Source organism: Dreissena polymorpha, chromosome 6 (genome assembly GCF_020536995.1).
Source record: "Dreissena polymorpha isolate Duluth1 chromosome 6, UMN_Dpol_1.0, whole genome shotgun sequence".
Classification (NCBI taxonomy): domain Eukaryota; kingdom Metazoa; phylum Mollusca; class Bivalvia; order Myida; family Dreissenidae; genus Dreissena; species Dreissena polymorpha.
This window is the reverse complement of record NC_068360.1, coordinates 9,854,556-9,874,883: the sequence shown is the minus strand read 5'-3', so window position 1 is coordinate 9,874,883 and position 20,328 is coordinate 9,854,556. Positions and strand designations below refer to the sequence as shown.

The 20,328-nt window shown below is 33.9% G+C and overlaps 1 protein-coding gene across 1 annotated transcript in view; it reads left to right on the top strand.

Annotated features, from left to right (window-relative positions):
- LOC127834211 (uncharacterized) overlaps nucleotides 1-8,231 on the top strand; it is a 39,099-nt gene extending 30,868 nt beyond the window's left edge. Inside the window, exon 2 of the mRNA XM_052359868.1 lies at nucleotides 7,860-8,231. Within this exon, the coding sequence (XP_052215828.1) occupies nucleotides 7,860-8,231 (372 nt within the window). The remainder of the gene's footprint in view (nucleotides 1-7,859) is intronic.
- The last annotated feature ends 12,097 nt before the right edge of the window (nucleotides 8,232-20,328 follow it).

Below are 20,328 nucleotides of genomic sequence, written 5' to 3'. Positions count from 1 at the left end.
CGCTTGTCATCTCAACTTACTACCAAGACATCTGCCTCCAGGTATGTGCGTTTTGTAAGATGTTTTTCACACATATAATTTTATAATTCACACATATAATTTTATATATTTCATGTGATATTAGTGAGCAAAGTTGATTAAATTTGATTTTCAATATTGAAATGATTATTTGAGCCGATGATTAAATTATTTATAAACGAATAAGATTTACATGGCAATGATAATCTTGTTTACATGTACAGATATAACGACATTATATTTGCGTTTGAAGGTTTTTTGTGGTTTGCTGTCTTTAAAAGATATATTGAGGTATACATGCATTTACGTAGCATAACTTAATTCCATCTTAAATACAATCACAATAAGTTCTATTCTCCTTATTTAAGTTATACAGCATATGCAACCATGTACGAATACAGAATCGTTTTCCATTTCCATATAACAATGCATGTCCACATGATGAAGGAATTGGTGATATTTGTGATTGTGTGTGCAGCTTACCCTGTGGTGAGCAACTTTAGATTCTTCTTAACTTCATGAAAAACGTTAGGTCCTTGTCAACAATATGTCTTTTCGTCGATTCTTCAATATTATGTCACTGTGTACATTGAGTAAATTGAATACACAGCTCACCATAAGTCTCGTATATTGGGAAAGTTACAATGGGAAACGAGTTTTGTTTGTAATTAACAATACCATGACATATTAGAGTTCCAAATTACAAGCTTTTGTATAAAAATAAATACTAATATTATATGAGATGATGTTGAAAAATATTTCAGATAGCGATACAGGAATCTATGGTTAGTAATTCGTTTAGTAGCTTTAACAATCGCATTTTAGGCTGCGAACGATCCGGGAATAGATGGAAAGGCCTTCAAAACCAGCAGAATAAAATTGGTTGACAAGAGGTGTTCACAGACACAGCTGAGGATGGAACACCTTTGACAACCATTGAAGTTGTCCGTGATGAGGTTGTACCAAACATAATTATATTTTGTTCTTTTGTGCGTACACATGTGTATTGGAATTAACAGAAATCAATACATTTACTTTTTATATCAATATTTAGTGTATTATTAAGGGATATGAACTAGAGCTAACTTCAGATGGAAAAAAGTGTCGACTAAGCCAGGTAAAACTACATGTATTGTATAAGTACAAATATGTGATACATGAATCAACATATTGTGATAAATACTTTCATCATTAAGCTTCAATTACTTACATAAAAAGTATAATACAGATTAATCAATATTCTAAAGTCAATAATTTTAACAATTAAAATATAAGTTTTTAGTTGAAGCAAAACTTAAGTTTTGAAAGCTATAGCAATGACAAATACAGTGGAAACCCTCAAACCGGATTCTCCCAATACAGAATTCCTCTTTTCTTACATCATAGTTGTTTATTATTAAACATACATAAATCCCCTAACACCGATCTGGTATTTGTGCTTTTGCCTTCATTGAATTGTATGCATTTCAGATTAAAGTGTACAAATGTACTCACATTAATACACACCCCTGGAGAATAAGCAACTGTAAAAATACAAAAATCCATATTGGAAGCATACTTTCGTTGTTACGTGGTTACAAAAAGTAATTATGCTTAAAATATCCTTTATTGAGTTGATTTTAAATGTGTTATATGTATCTTTGATAATAAAGAATAGATCACTACTGTGAAAACTATACTTTGAAAATATGTTTGTTTTATAGATTTTCTAGATAACATTATTTATAAGAACCGGTTATAAGGGGTCCACTAAAGAGGATACTACATTTTTTTGGACGTTTATATTTTGTAAAGCAAACCAATCATTTGTGAAAATACACAACGACAGAAAAATGAAAACAACGTACAATTAAGTTAAACTGTAAAATCACCGACCAACACAACGGAAATTACCCGAAGGATATTCCACATTGTTAAAAAAAAAGAAATAAGCGAATTTACTTGTGCATTAAAAGGTCATTCATCGAAATACAACAAACTTTCATGCCAACGAATAATAAATACGTAACAGTCTTTTACAGGCTATTTTATTAAGTGTCCATGTAACTCTAGCCGCTTCAAGGTATTGTTTGAATCAGATCATAAACAGGTCAATTCAAATCCTTAACGCAAGCGTGAGTAAATGATACATGGTACTTATTTGTGATAAAAATATAAATACGCGCTATGTTGAAAGGTTCAAAACACCAGTTCGTGTTTCCATGAGGCGCCACTTGCGGACGACGAACCGGTTTCGGCGCGTATTTCTGACCGTTGCAAAGGCAGAGAGATTGTGACCTTGAAGTCAAAGGATTGCAATGCAAAATCCAGTTTTAAAAAAGGTGAATTATTACCGGTCTTTGCAAATAACTAATATTGTCGGTATTAATAACATGAACGAGTATACGAACGATCTGATCTAAGTTATACCTGAGTTTGGCAATACAAGTGCTCGTAGGATTTTACAAAATGCTTAGGAAAAGACCGTATATCGTACTTACTTATTTCTTTTTCAGAGGCAACCACTTGAGAAAAGCGATTCTGAAGCATTTGCACATCAAAGGAACCTCGTGTCTTTTGTGGGTTTGAGTGGTTTCTACGCTGGGTATGCCTCGCACGGCAAGTTACTATTTTGTCCTTCTGTTAATGCCCCAGCCTTGCCCCAGCCTAGGACGACAAGATCCCACTAACAGCTAAGCGCTTACTAACAACTGTCTGAACTTTTTTTTATATGGCAACTTGATTCAGTTCTTATGTCTTTACATTGACCTTTATTATATTTTTTACTGTTTTGCTTACTATGTAGCGAGCTGTTTAGAATAATGTAGATTGTATTTACTGTTTTATTATATTTTCTACTCACTATGTTGGTGTTAACACAATACTTTATTATTAAGGACTTCGTATTAAACCACATACATACAAATAATTTCACAATACTAAAATATGAACATTAACACTGTTTTCCAACATGTGTCTGGATGACAAGTTTGTCGTTTAAATATACAGATTTATGAGAGAATATCTTCATTTTTCAACAAAAAATGTGTTAGTAATATCTTAGTGCGTATTTGTTTATCCTGTATGGGTTTTAAATATTAACTTAACTTTTCATACATTCTTGAAAAAGTACATAAAATTATATTACTTTTTATTGCAGTTGTTGTTTTTGTTATTTTAACGCATATGTATTTATGTATATGCTTTAGTCGCAAATAAACTCTTTGTTACTTGTTTCTCTTATAAAGCAAACTGACAATAAATTCTTTATACAATGATGCTGTTGACTTGCTTTTTAAAATAAACATTCAAGTGTTTACACATACAACTCATATAATGGTACGGATTTCTATAAAACAATCAACAAGTCAAAATATTGTAATTTAAGGGCAATATTCTGAAACGTTCATCCACTCAGTCTAATGTCAGATTAATCCAATAGCATAATTACGATTCTATTTATCTGACCGTCTTCTCAACTGGCTTCGGAATTCACTCGCGTTTACTCGAATGAGGGAATATTTGGTAAGGTACCATCTTGTACAAAGGGCGTATTTCAATTATGATTTCCATAGTATCCATAGTTTAAATACATATGTGTTACAACGTAGAAAAACGTAATAAAGATTTATTTAAGGGTCATGTCTTAATTAATATGTATTTCCGAGAAAAAGTTAACTGATGAAACATCTACCTTAAATAAATGAATTTATTTATTTATTTTACAAATGATGAGTTTCTGGAGGGTTGTTCATTACCCTGTCATTAGATGATTACATTAAATTGTGTTTTAAGTGTCATAATAAACGCCCGTGCATACTCACAACCGAAATAACATCACCTCGGTACGAGGTAAGTGAACATATGAGTACGAGCTTGATCGCATGTTTAATGAATTTTGAACCATATGCAAGCCAACCTTATGTTTCGATTTTGATAGCTGTTGTTAACTGTTTGTACCACGAAAAGATTTTTTTATTCAGTAAGAATATTTAATCAAAAATAAAAAGAGTACGATGTGAAATTATTAATCAATTAACTTTGAAAAATTATACTAGATCCATACATCACAATGCAGGGTTTAAGATGAATTATTACGCAATAGAAAAACACACACGATAATTGACAATTATATGTCCACAAGTATAGGTAACCTACTCGAAAAACTTGCTACACGCATGCATTAAATATATTTTCGTTAATAGACATTAGCGACTGCATTGTAGTAAGGCAGTGTCTGTGAAAGTCGAAATCTTTGAAAATAATGTTGACATGCAGCTGCCAAAGACTTAAAGAGTAACGTTTACAATTTGTGTAATTTACTTTGTTCATCTAGTTTTGACACTTAAGCTTAGGCACAACAAATAATGTATAAACGCATTGTAGAGACAAATTGTGAGTAAAAAAGCAGGTTGCTTCACCTTACTCTCCCCCTCCCACCAGTCCCTGTAGGTACACTAATCACTAAGGCGTTTAATGCGATCATAGGGATATTGTTGTTGTTAGCTTAATTGTTATTATCAAAATTAAACACAGCAAGGGGCATCACTTGTTTTTTTATTTAAACAATATTTGGTAGTTCACTATTTTAGATACATAATATATGTACACAACGAGACGACTGAAAATAATTAAATGTATATGCAATGAGTTAATTGTTTTTAAGACACTCTGAATCGTACAGTATAGGTTTTATTAGACGTCTAAATAGGAAAACGCTATTCTTGGTCGCAAAATAAAAACCTTCCATAACCGAAATGAATACTTGCTCGTTTTCAATGAAACACTTTTTTTTCCATCGATCTAAAATGACGTTGTATACATCGTTGGCAGTCGTTAATACTAGGAAATATGCTTAAAAGTAATGCTATGAAAGCATAAAAACAATTGAAAGAGCGAATGAATCAAATGTTACCCAACGGTTTGTAATGGCGGAATGGTCTTGACAAGGGCTTTCCTGGACACCAGTAGGATATCTGCCTGGAAGTTTAGTTGTTGATCAGAACGATATGATACTGATGGTATAAGTCAGGATAAACTGTCTAAAATATACATGTCTTCTTCTTCAATCACCGTCACCAAGCACCTAAACGAGACAAAATGCAATTTAATAATTATCGTACTAATCACCATGAACACGTTTAATCTTCTTATTGTTCGGATTTTTTCAGTTGATATTCAGGCGTGAAGGAAGTCAGCATTTTCAGGCAAAAACGAAAATAACAAACGGTATGAAGTATCTTAACCGGAAAAACTATATATTCGAACTAAGTCTAGTGACATTTTACCTACTGTGAAACCATTATTTTCGACAGCACAAAATTTCGTCATTTTCATAAAAATGACAATTTCGTCAGCACTTAAATTCGCCGATTTCTGATTTTGAATTTAAAAAAAAATGCGTCAGTCAATATCCGATTTGTGTGTAATACATATTCGCGATCAATCGCAGTTGCGAAAAATCGTGGTACGAATGCGGGAACACACTTGAGAATCACTGCAGGAGGTGGGGCCTGTTTGTCACATGCCAATTAACTAGTCTTTTGTTACCAAGGGATAGTAATGGACCGTCTTAATGTATGCCATTCACACGTTCATTGTTATGATTAGCTGACAAGTGGGATCGAATAACCGTTAACGAGTGTTTGTAACAACGAAGCCAATTGCCAATAAGTCTTATTCTATTATTAGAATATTATCAGATTGTTAAGTGTTTTTTTTTTCAAATAAAATGCGTTTTTATTCTGATATCAACATTAAAATTATAAACTCTATGTGTGTGTTTGTTCTTAAAAAAGTAAACTACCGGTATATAAATCAATAATGTCAATAATTTAAAAATTAATAAAGGGATACATATAAAATAGTAATAAGTGTCGTTAAACGCAAACAATCAAACAACAAACAGTAATTAAAATATTCTTTATTAATTTGTGATCGTCATCTTTTCATTTGGTTTATTGTCTTTTATCGGCATTTGCTGCGTGGTGGCTAATATGCAACAACCCTGAAAAACACAATGTACCTAATGGGTAATAAAGTTATAAACAATTAGCGCTAATTCATTACCATTCTACATAAACGAAGTCAACGCATTCGATACAGCTTTACTGCACACGCGTTTAAATAAGTGTAACGTGTCAGTTAAGTACCTTGTGTAATCTACATCCCTTTGTGTCAAAACCGGATTAATCTTGATTACGAAACAGCAGTGAATGTGTGCATGGATTATGTTGGAATTAAATGCCTCATGTCTACGGTAAAGTTTTAAAATATTCAACTTAGTGTTTGTTTTTGTTCAAACATAGAGCATGATTGTTCGTTAGGATCTTAAATTCGCCGATCGGTCGACTGACGAAATTTATGAAAATTAATGCCTGACGATTAATAATGGTTCCACAGTATTATTTATATATACCGTGCAATAAATTTGAATTCTTATATTGTGAGATGAAATAATTATTTTAAGAGCTTTTTAGAATTCGTAGTGATTGTCGTTGCAGTATTAGTAGTAGCAAAAATAGTAGTAGAAAATACATGAAGTTGACGGCTAACACGGTAGATTTTTATGCACAAAGATTTAAAAAAATGCACAAAAATATGTCGTTTTATTCACTGTTAATTAAAAAAAGAGCTCCAAGAAAATATAGTTTTTCCGGTTAAGATACTTCATACCGTTTGTTATTTTCTTTTTATGTACAAGCAGTTGGTTCCAGAGTTTTGTTGCTGACGGGAAGAATGAGTGTCTGAGGTAGTCTGTTCTGCAATATGGAATGATGTTACTGATACTGCTACCTCTTGTAGATGAATAGCTTGGCGGAATAAGGGGTCAGATGGAATGTCAATCAGGTGATTTATGAACCGGTACATCATAGTGACCTTTACAGTTTGACGTCTCTCCTTTAGGGACTGCAATCAAATGTCAGCTAACATCTGTGAGCTGCTGCTTGTGGTTCTGTAGTCGCCTGTTTCATAGAGAGCAGCGCGTCTCTGGGCGGCTTCAAACTGGTCAATGCACGTCTGTGTGTGAGGATCCCATACAGTGGCAGCATACTCCAATATTGGTCGCTTTAAAGTTGTGTATGATCGAGCTATGAGGCTAGGTGGGCAGCTGGACAGGTTGCGTCTCATGAAGCCCCGGGTGTTGCTTGCCTTCCGGTCAACTGCGGCTACATGTCATCATATAAGGAAAGTGTCGCTAATAAGAAAAATGCAATTTAGACTATTGCTCTTTCAATGAGACTGGTTATGTACGTATTGCTGCTTAACCATATGTTATAAAGTATCAGATAATAGTCTTGTATACACACATGATCATTTTGTGACCAAATTCTGTAAAGTTGGTACCTCATTTTAAGAGAACATGTGGCAATTACGTTATCAACATGCTATCATACCAATTCATGAAATAATCCAGTTTGTCTACATGTATGACACTAACTTAATACAATTTGGTTACTACTAAAGGGACATATTTATTGATAGACATTTCCATTTAATAACTGTTTAAAGTTGATAAATTAATTTATAGCAAACCGTACATCATATTGCTCTTGTTTCGAAAATAAGGTCAATAATTGTAAGTTCGTTTCTTTCATAATGTTTTTTTTTAATTGCTTGTATTAATAAAGGATTACAACGAATACTGAAATAATTTTCGACTTGTTTTTATATAACTGAAAATGTTTTACGCCTTTCAATATCCTTAAGTTACAATAATAATGTATTCTTATTGTTTTATAATTAATGTGTTTGACGTTTAATTAATTGTGTATGATCGCGGTTTGTAATCTTAACAAGTAACTGAGTGTTGTAAGTAACAATTGAGTCAATATCATTTAGTTATTTATATTTTAATACAGACACTGGTCATCCCCCAACCGAAACAGGACAGGCTGAAGTTGTTCAAGATTTACCACACCATCAGCGTTATCAAGCATCCCATCAAAGTCATGCTTGGAATTATCCTCAATCGATTGAAAAGTCAGGCCGAGGAACCTCTGACCGAAGAGCAGGCTGGATTCAGAGCTGGGCGGAGCACATTGGAACAGATCTGCCACTGCAGTGTCATAATTAAGAAACTCCTGCGACACCAACGAGAGCTCTTCAACACCTTCATCGACTTGAAGAAAGCTTGCAACCGCGTGTGGTATTGTGGCATATGGCATGTTATGAGAGGATTCAACATAGACAAAGAGATGATGCAGGCAGCAAACACTCTTCGCAAACGTTAGCAGCGCAGAACTTGTCAATGTACAGCAGCGGAACTTCTTCTGGAATTAGTGGGCTACCATCAGGGATGTCTGCTTTCTCCCGTCCTGTTTAACCTTTGCCTTCTTAAGATAATGCAGGAGACTCTCCACGACCATCACACTTCTATCTCCATCGCTGTAACCATCTCCAACTTGAGATTCGCTTATGACTTTGACCTCATGGGTGGTACCAACACTGAACTTCAAAATCTCATCTCACGACCAGGCTTTATGAAAGAGCAGAAGCATACGAGAAACAGGTCAGAACGATGAAGTCAATGATCATGGTAAACTGCATGACAAAAACCAGTGAAGACATCACAATGAACAGCGAGAAGCTAGATGGAGTGACCAGCTTCAAGTACATGTTCTTGGGGGCAACCTGTTCAAGGATGGTAACAATACTGCGGAGGTCAAGATAAGAAATACCATGGCGAACGTAGCAATGTCCAGACTGAGCAGGTTGTGGACAATCAGCTTCCCCACCACGTACAGGCTCTCGTAGTCTCCATCCAGGTCGACGTTGAAGCCATCAGAATAAAAAGTTGTATGGACATTTTGAAAGAATGGACATCCCTTCCATTTGGTTAATAACTCACAGCAGCACACATTCCACCTGACTGGAGGAGGGTATTTGTATCGTCGTCCCTCACCCCCACCGTCAGACCAGTGAAAGGAAGGATGATGATGATGATGATGATGATGATGATGATGATGATGATGATGATGATGATGATGATGATGATGATGATGATGATGATGATGATGATGATGATGATGATGATGATGATGATGATGATGATGATGATGATGATGATGATGATGATGATGATGATGATGATGATGATGATGATGATGAACAACGCTTACATTTACCAATTTTCTGAGCAGAGTACGCGTCCATCTTTTCGCACATTCATGGAATTAATTTTTACAATTGATAAATCTTGGAGTTGAGAAATAATAAAGATCTTTTTAGCAAATAATGTTTATAAAAATAGGTACAGGTTTGCATTCGACTGTTTCAATGCAAGTTATCATACATGGCAATGCTGCCTACGCATAATTTGATTTGTTTTAACATGTAAATGAGAAGGAAGTAGAAGTAACGCTTGAATCTACGAATAAATGAATTTGTTTAAACAGTTTATTGAGAATTGGGTATGACAGAGCGTGTTTTCACATGTTTACATAATTATAGATTAAAGCATTGACACGCCTGACCTTTATCGTGTTTGTGAGTCGGTATAACATTTAAAAAATGTCACATTCAACATCATATGACATAAATTATCTTTGGTCATTGTATTATTATGTGACCTCTATAATTCACAAGCGAAGAAAAACAAATCTCCAAATTAAGTAAATAATCCAATACCGATCGGTAGATATGTTGATTACAATTAAACGTTGTCATAAAATGGCTTCACGCGTTTGCTAAGTAAAGTATTATATCTTTCAACTGAAAAAAATACAGACTGCAAGGATGTATCGTCAATTGCGTTTAATGTGTACTCCGCCAATTCAAGTGGTGCAGGTGTATGAATAATTTGATATTACCAAAACTTAAACGATATCCAAATTTCCTTTATATTGCTTTTGTAATCACGTATTCATGTAAACTGCAAAAAGAAATTAGCAACGACAATAATTATCTAAAATGATTCAACAAACGAAAACATTATGTCGATCCAAGAAGCGATAGCGAATAATCAGTATCCAATTTTACATTAAAATCCCTTGAGGCATTAGAAAGTAATAAAACGGACATACATTCTACTACCATAAAATATACCTTCCTTCGTTACTAGAAATAAAACGCAAATATAGGGCTTTGTAAAAAACTAATGTTCACAAAAATTGGCCACTCAACATAGACATTGCATGTGCAATGTTATATTTTGGGCAAACTGGTCAAGTGAAATGCACTAAACATTCACAACTGTTGGCGTTAACAACTGTTGGCGTTGCACATGACGGATTAATCCCGATACAGAAGCATGCCACGAACCTCTGGTTCAAGTAACACGTATATTTTAGAGGCACTTAGTTCTACCTGGACAATTTTTTAAGCCTAACAATTGTAAATAAATTAACACCTAACAGCATTTAAAAGAACATGACTTGCATTTAATGACAGAAAACAATCTTTAAATTCGAAAAAATCGTTAAATTTGAATAAGAACACAATATATTTGAAGATGTTTACACAAACTTTTAGTTTAAACCTACTTAGAGAACACAACTTAAAGTTTCAACAATTCGGTACCATTAATTTGTTTCAGGGCTGCACGATTAACATTTCTTGCGATTGAAAGAGTTATTGGCATGTTTCAGAATCTTACTCTTTGGATATCGGGACCCATTAAACAAACGTCTTTTGTTAATCATGTAACTAAAATATGTTTATTAAAATAACAAAGTGCCGCGGCATATGCATTAATGCGTCTTACTGAACAATATAAACAGTTGCGTTTTCTTAAAAAACGGGGCTATTGTAAGGGTATTCGACCTTAATATATATGTTAATTTGTTCTTGAAGTCCTTGATTATGCAAAACATTTAATCTACTCCGAACACCATAGCTAGGGCCAGTAAAATAACATGCATTTGTGTATGAATGTAAACAATCTTACTCATGTTTTTTCTCTATAAATGTTTTCAAACCAAACTAGTGTATAGTTAACGATACAATATAAGTGCCTACAGCTGAAGCAGAACCAGTTTATTTTGACCAATAAGTTCAATCCTCAGAAATCAACAACAGCACAAGTAGTTTTCAATAAAGCGTGTTTTTAATTGTTATGATTAGTGTATTTCTCGGTTGCCATTTTGTATCTTACATATTTGCCACGTGATAGCCTGTGAGTCCGATGTGAGACCGCAACCGCAAGTAAAAAAGATGATATACCCTTAGTCCTATGGGACAAAGTAATATGCACACGATTTGACAACGTTGTAAGCTTCGTCATCATAATACCCATAAAGCTTGTATATCTGTTACCTGCTAGTTATAGGAAAATTTACAGTAGCTTTTTATGTAGAAGGAAATAAGGATTTAACTTGATACTCTATACTTGATTGTTTATCCTGCGCAATGCGCTATGCTACCAACAAGCGAATGCAGCGTTATGAAGTACTCATATTTATATAGCAAAATAAAACTCATGTAAACAGCTAATACGTAAACAATAATCCAATCAAACATATTAAGAATTTATATACCATATACAAATTTAAACATGATTGCAGTTTCAATTATAATTATAGTCTTCTAAAATAAGCAGAAACAACGTTTTATTGTAATTTAGCCATTTATCGTACTTTGATGCATACTCTGATGTCCAAATCATGCGGGCACATTTTTACTTCAATCATGTTCGGGGACTGTATGATATATGACACCAACATGCATGAAGGATTTCAAACATCTACATCCAGAGGGGGTAATCACGTGATAGACATGATGGCGACGTCCGTGCCGAGACAAATATTTTTGGCCGTTTTATACCCTCTATTACTTTTGTATAGATTTTAAATGACGCTTTTTTCCAGCCATATCAGTAACAGTGTGGCCATACCACGTGGTCCGTGACGTCATTTTGACTAGCACGTCAAGTAGAAAATTGTCAACATTGCCTCCGCTAAAATACTTCAAATCCATGTAAGTATCTTATTACTAACTCTTTTTTGACTAAATAAAGCGCAGGCAAAGGGTAAAGTTGAGCACTATTCTCGGTTATGTAAATATTATACACCAGATGAGTAGTTAAGTCTATCATTCGAGGCAAATTCATAGATTTTACGTTACAATGCACGCTAACACGACAAGCCCATTTTAAATCTTCCAAAATATCCGTTACATATTCCTTTTTGCAGTGCACTAATATATGCGGACATGAATAATTCCATATAAAATGTGTTTTGTCCGAAAAAAAATCTGAAAAAACCACCTAATGACATTTGTAATGTACACCAACAATTTGGCTAACACGACAAGCAACAAAATCCAAGGCAAGCACGATAAGTCGATATTGGGCTACAACGACTAGTAGTTATAAGTATAGAATTGGTAACTTCTATGTTGGCAAACTATAAACTTCAATTTATTTTAATGTGTGTGTCCCTTGTATAGTTCGTGTCTAATGTCTATTTACTGTCTTCGCGAGATTTTGTGCCCAGTCCTGTGTGTGTGTGTTTGTGTGTCTTCAGCAATGTATACTGTATAAAAAGTAACGTGTTTAAGATGTTTAAAGAGAACAAATGAACACAATCTGCACTTATAAATGACTACTGAATCGACATTCAGACATCATGTTGCCATAAATAAGACTCTTCGTCCAAGTTTATAACAGTTTTACGTGTCAATGAAAATTTGACTGCAATAGAAGACGGTTTAATTTTGACACGAACACACTCTTAAAAACATACAATAAAAATGCATCAAACCAACATTTTTGTGGTTAAGCGCAAAACGTTTTGTATAACCCTACCGATATTGACCTTTGTGTCGAGTTCGCCTTGCAAATATAACTACGTTTTTTGCAATCTAGCGTTTCTCTGAATACACATTTTCCAAGTTTTTTTCATATCCAGAAAACAGGTTGCCTATATATTCGGAACAATCGCAAAAAGGGTCAAATAAAACATGCCGACAAACGTATCTTGTTTGTGATGTAAATAATAAAGATGCAATATTAAAAAACATGAATAAAGTTCATATTTGAACTATAATAAGATCTGTATTGATTTGTTTACTTACAATGTTTATATTTCTTTTGTAGGAATCATGAAACCAAAACCAACATTCAAACTCGGAAAGCGAAGCAAGCGTATCAAGACGAGACGAGACGTGAGCAACACGAATATCCAACGTGGATGTCATCTTTGATCAAAACCGAAGATGAATTATTTAATAGAATGAAATATGAACACAGTGCGTTATGTTTACTTATCACACTGTCCACAATGAAAAACATAGTGCGAGCAGAAACGAGAGCAATTTGTTACCTACTTATATACTTGGACTCGACATGAAAGAAATTTAATCAGATACCCTTTCAGTAAAATTCCTTGTTTTAGAGGGATTGCAATCAAGAAGCTGGACTTGAGATAACACAGAAAATGAAATAAATAATTATTCATGCGCATTATGTGTGTATTAAATTAATACCCGGATTAAATTTAATGGATGTGCTGAATATTTACTTCAGTCAAATAAATAAAGTTGGGTGTTTTGTCGCCTTTGTAAATCAGGTCACAATTAATTTAAGCTTTGACCAGCATTGAGTCAAACGTTCTTTTTATAATTCTTAAACTTTCTAAACCTGTACTTTGACATAACGCAAATGCTCATTTGCTTTTGCTTTTTTCTTAAGATTTGCTCCATGCTGTTAACGAGTTACGAAGATTTGCCCCCTCTTTGTGATTATCGATTACATGGATTTTGCATACATTGAACATATTTGTTTTAGTTTTCATTCATTTTGTTTGACAAATTACCACTACGCATCGAACGTTTTATTATTAATTTTAATAAATGAACAATATTAAATGGCACAATTTATTGCACAATTGCAATAATATAACAGTAGCGTTAACAAAAAAATATAATACATTTTTTTTCAAGAAACTCAACAAGTAAATGATTTTTTTTAACAACGTGGTATGAACATATAAGCATCAAATTGAAATTATGACTGAAATTTGATGATAAAGCTATTATCACAACTATTAAAGCCCGGGTAAATCACAGACAGGTGAATGCCATTTTTAATACAAAACAGGACGCGCGTATTTAGCACATACGTCACATAATGCATTTTAGAAGACTTGGAAACATTAACAATCGTTTAGACTAACACCCTGTTAACTTTAAATGCGAATAAAATAAAATAAACAAAATGTTAATTTTTTTATAAACATATTAAAATACAAAACTTAAGCTTAAGGTATTTTAACATGTTTTGATGTTAATAACTGCATCAACAAATAGCGACGTTAGTTTACTAGCCAGGTAAAGGTTAAAAGACCTGGTAACCGGGCCTATCTCACATACCTCACACTCGATCTCTCGAGTGCGCTCTTCCCTGGTCGAGTGGGCATCCACATATGCTTGCGTTGCGAAATCTGTGCCACAATAAAGACATACATAATTCTTTGCGTCTCTGAGTGCATTTCACCTGTAATAATTCCTAAGCATAATAATCACATGTATCCTACACGTACACTAATTATATGTTTATTAAGTCGACAATAACACGGCTTTAGAAACATAATTAATAACAACTGGTCGTATTAGCCGAATATCGACTTGTCGTGCTTGCCTTGAATTTCGTTGCTTGTCGTATTAGCCAAATGTGTTGGTGTACGTTGGAAATGTCATAAGATGGTGTTTTATGATATTTTTTTTGGATAAAACACAATTTATTTGGAATTATTCACGTTTGCATATATTAGTGCACTACAAAAAGAAATATAAAGCGGATATTTTGTAAGATGTAAAATGTGCTTGTCGTGCTTGCGTGCATTGTAACGTAAAATCTAGGAATGTGCCTCGAATGATAGACTAAACTACCCATCTGGTGGCAAATATATATATATAACCGGGAATTGTGCTCAACTTTACCTTTAGCCTGCGCTTTATTTCGTCATAAAAGAGAAAATAATAAGATACTTACGTGGATTTAAAAATTCTTAGCGGATTCTAGGCAATGTTAAACAACTCTCTACTTGACGTGCTAGCCAAAATGACGTCACGGACCACGTGGTATGGCCACACTGAGTAAAAAAGGGATTAGCGTTTATTTTTGCGTTATATCTTGACTTTACTCGCTGCAAATTTTCTACGTGGAGCTGTAATTAGGTAATCTATCTACGTAATTTAGCAGGGACTGAAGTCGAGATATTGAGCGAATATTAATACGAAAAAAAACAACACAACAACGTTAGAAATATCCTTGCTGATATGGCCGAAAAGTAATTGCCATTTCAAAAAATAATACAAGTAATAAAGGGTTTAAAAGGGCGCAAAATACCTGTATCGGCATTGAGGTCGCCATCTTGACTACACACCGTCTGTCAACAGACTGAAGTGCTCAAAAACGAATGAAAAAAATGCCGATTTCTAATGACAAAATAATAAAATCTTAACTCTTAATGCCTTTTGGGAAGGCTTTTAAAACGGTACTTCAACATTTTCTCGGGAAAAGAATATCAAGTAAAATTGACGAATTCAAGCCTGCATGTTCAGAACAATGTATATCAATCTTAGAATGAGAAAGGTATTGAACATGTTTTCCTCAATAATAATAACTGGTTCTAAGGCTGACGGTCTTTGACAATTTAAGGCAGAAAACATATTTATGATGATAAGTTCTATTGCATGCATAGAGATCATGTAACACGGTCTGATTATGAAATATAAAAATACTAAATCTTAAGAAACATTAACAGGAAATAATTTCTAGTTACCGTCTACCAAATTACCGACAGTATTTTGCTATACAAGACAATACAAGCAACACAATTATTATTAAAAACACATTTTTAAAGCCTTGGTGCGATACAATGCAAATCATTTGGGCGGAGAGAGGTGAGGTTTAAAACACGTTACCTTACAGAAGTTGCTCATTGTATTCAAGACCATGAAATTCGTGTTTTTGCAATCGGACATTATTATGATTGGCCACGGTATAAAGGCAATGTATGCTTAACGTATTGCTCGAACGTTAAATAATTCAAGGGCAGTTTAAAAATTAAGCATGTATGTATCCGTTAGCATAAATCCTAAATCTAATCACATATTTAATAGCATTGAAGAATTGTTTCAGGTACGGGACATCCAAAAACAAAACGTCCCTTTGGTGCAAAAAAGCCATATGGCATTTTCAAAGTTTTGAGAAAATCGCATTTAAAGATTTGAAAGTGTATATCAAATTAACTACGTACAACTCAGCACTGTTATTGTGCATATGATTAAATATAAATTCAACCTTCCTGCTTAAAAACATTGAAGATGTTCCAGTTATCAATAGGCGATAATTGATCAATTATATCATTTTGTTCCTTTTTGCATAATTCAATTTTAAGGAAAACAAAATGCAAAAAGGTACCATATGCACACATGGGTTCCTTTTTGCATGACCTACTTATGTGTGTTGTATACTATATTAAAATGCACAATAAGCGCACCACACAATACTTGCAAGTGGATATGTTGATACAACATATATATCAACATATAACAACAGTAAAGTATAAACGTAATTAAACATGTGACACATCTGTAAAGGTAAACAATTATAGTATTTTTAAGGTTAAACACCTATAGTATTCTTGAAAGTCAAACTCGGAATCTTGCAAATTTCAGCTTTTGACAAAAATGCAAGAACCATTATATCCTAATTGTCAACATTCTTCACTCGATATCAATAACTTCCTCATCTGACTCCATATGTACAAAATCCTTTTCAGTACTGCTCGTCGGTAAGGACGCGAAATAAGTATGAAACATTTAAGGAATGATTTCTTTTGAGCATCCATTTACAAGGTCATTTTTCTTTTGAATCGATATCGGCCGTTTGTTTGGTCATAACAATGCTTTAAATCTGACTCACAAGTTGGCAAAGTGTTATGAACGCCGTTTTGTTTTCTTTTCTGTCCTGAAATTGGTTGTCGTCAAAGTTGTAGTCAACAAATACTGATCTTTGCTTATCCATTCCCTTTTGCATTCACTTGACCTTAAGCCAGTTTATTCTTTGTCAAGTGACAGATGTTTTCAGGTGTGTACAATTTTTCTCCACAAATTCTTTAAAGTTCATGAAATGAAAGTATTTCATTGGTATGGATGTGCTTTTCTTGCCAGAGAAATTAAAGTACATCATTGAGATGGAACATACACTGGCATAACTTTTTGCATACTCAATGGTTAAATGGACTGAATCGTATTCAATTTGGGAATGGCCTGAAAGTAGACAAGTATGGATAATGGCTTTCAGGTTTGGGACTGATAGTTTTGCAATAATATTATTTTATCTCTCAATTCCTTGGCAAGTACATTTTGATTCATTATTTTAATGTTATATTCTTTTCCATTTTTCAATTTCTTGGTTTTCTTTTATCATGAAGTTTCCTTTGCTTTTTCGATTTCACATGTCTCTTGTTTTCTTCAGCTTCTTAGCGTCGAATTCTGACTCAGTTGAATTGATCTCATGCTGTTTAGGATCATAATTTTCATCGTCAGCACTATCATCATGATCTGATTCACTATCACTTTGAATACGTTTCATATAACTGGTTGCTTCTTTAGCCGATTAATAGTATAGCACTTTAAATTGATAAAAAATAATTTCGCGGAAAAACGGATGATTATATAAAAAAGACAATAGAATTCCATCGAAAATCAGCATGAAGTAGGAAATAGGTACATTATTCAGCAAAATCAAAATGCTTCAAGAACGTGTTCACTATTCGAATTACAAGATCAATATGTCTATATATGTTACAGCATCTTAACTTTGTCGTTCAATGACATATTTGAAGAATTTTCTAATTTTACAAAGTCGGATGCCGCATTTTCATGGACACTTCTTAGGCCGATCATCTCAATTACAATGGCACATCTATTCCCGATTACCTGACACTTTTTAACAGATATAATACACATTTTTAGTGAACCAAAAATGCAAAATTCGCTGTTGAATACTGTTATAGAAAGCATGTAATAATTAACAATTTCTGGACTGACGGAAATTGAAAACGAATCAACAAAAAGTTGTTTCATTTTTCTTATGCATTTGGAATATGAGCATGACTTTGATTTTCATGGCATATTCAGTTAAGACACGACATCTCGGGGTTTAAAAATCTGACCATTTTAACGTGAAGTTTCAATTTATTTTCCATATATAGATTGTAACTCTAAAGCTTATATACACTCCTGTCGACGTCTGCTTCTTTGGTACTACACCGGTTCTCTCGCTGGTCTACAACATATCAAAGTGCCAGATTTGTTAGAAGTATACATTATCAGACGTGTCCGTTATCAAAGTGTCTTCAACATCATGCGTACCACCTTACCACCTTTTAAAACATGCTCTTTCTTCGTTCATATTTCATTGAACCTTATCAACGTTTCAGTATTTTAAGCACTGTAATTAATTTACATGCTGCCATAGCAATCACCTTCGTAAGAATAGTAACATAATAAATAAACGCATTTTCAAGTAGAAGATAAAATTCGGATATCAGAGTGCCCAATTTGTTGTGAGTCTCCGCTATTCGACGTGCCCTTTATCGGATATCGAAGTGCCTAAACAAGCATGCATGCCTCGTATTAAAATATGCTCTATCTTCGTTCATATTTCATTGAGTACTATCAACATTTAATTAGTTGAAGCACAGTAATTACTCTACATGCTGGAATAGATAGCAAAACACTGTATTGCAATAGTTCTAAGTTTATTTTGTTGAAATAGGTACTGATCATCCAGTTTAGTCTGAAATATTCTCATATTTTTGCAAAATTCTATTATTCTTTATTGAAAGTCTTCCTTCATAATACAAAAGGATATACCACTTATCAACTCCACCATGTATTGTGTCTGAAAAAACTTAAATTAAGGATATTAATTTAAAAAAAAAGAGGAACTTATATTTCGCGCGTGGCTTTTGTTTTTCTCTGTTATCGAAGTGTCACCTGTTATCAGAGTATCCGCATTACCAGCGTGCAAATGAAGGTGAAAACACTCCACCCCCATAATTATCATCTGCTTATTACAAGACATCTTAGGGTAACATGATAGTTTGATGGTGTTATCAGTGTCTGGATAGAGTATTCATTGTTGAGCAAAAGTACAAAATAAACCAATTGCTTGTTATCTGTGTCTGTATAGTGTATTCATAGTTGTGCTTAAAGGTATCAACTAAACACATTGATATAAAAAACTGTGAACACATTCATTACATGTCTGCAAAAAGGTACCATGTGTCATATGGTTCCTTTTTGCACTGATATATATTTAAATTTCCCTCGCGCCTTTGGTGCAATAAGGTGCCATGTGTTATATGGTGCCTTTGTGCACACATACATGTTGCAATTTTTACTTGGTACCTTTTTACATAGTCCTATAAAAAGGTTAAGGTAAGGTAAAGGTCTTTTTTATTATAGTGTCACCCCTATTGAAAGGGCCAGCCAATTTGGCTTATGAGACACCTTTGTGTGTATAACATATACCTCCCAACTCCTATCACTATGCCAGGCGCCAGGTGGATAGAAGTCGGTAACCATTCATGTTTAACGCTCGCGGCTCACGAAATGGCCATATCGGAACAAGTCCCATGACAAACATCCATCCTCCGACAAACGCTCCCCATGGGGCTCGAATCTTCGACCTTCCGATCCCTAGGCGGACGCCTTATCCACTAGGTCACGGCGATCCTATATCCTAGAACCTTGCAAGCTACAGCTTAGATATCTGTACAGAATGTAGATTATACAAAGTCATAATGAAATATACTAAAATTTTATTTTTGACCAAAATGTTATATTGTATCTGTTAGAAAAGATTTTTTAGTGACATATTTGACTGGCAAGTGCTTCTGCCGACTTATAACGTTTACAATAAATCGCCTTTTATATAGTGTGTGCATCTATAAGTTTGAAAATGCTTCTTATAAAAAAAACACGTACCAAGTCGTTTCTCATTTGTTCATGAAGAGAAAAGTCATTATATCTTCTCTATTACATACTCTGTCGAATTTTTATTTGCGTGAGTAATAATGATTTTTTTCTAAATCACACGACTCGATACCTTCACTCTTCTGCTGCAATATGGTCCTTTAAAATTACTGATATCAGCTATTTGTCTCGAGCAGGAAGTGATAACCAACAAACACCATTTAGAGATTCATTTGGTGGCAGACAAGGACCAATTATATTTGTCAATGCATTTTCTTCGAATATGAAGGGATGACAAGCATAACTTCCTTAAAGGATTCCATTGGTGGCAGATAAGATCGAATCTATTTATGGATGCCTTTACCTCGGATAGGAAGAGATAACAAACATAACTTCCTT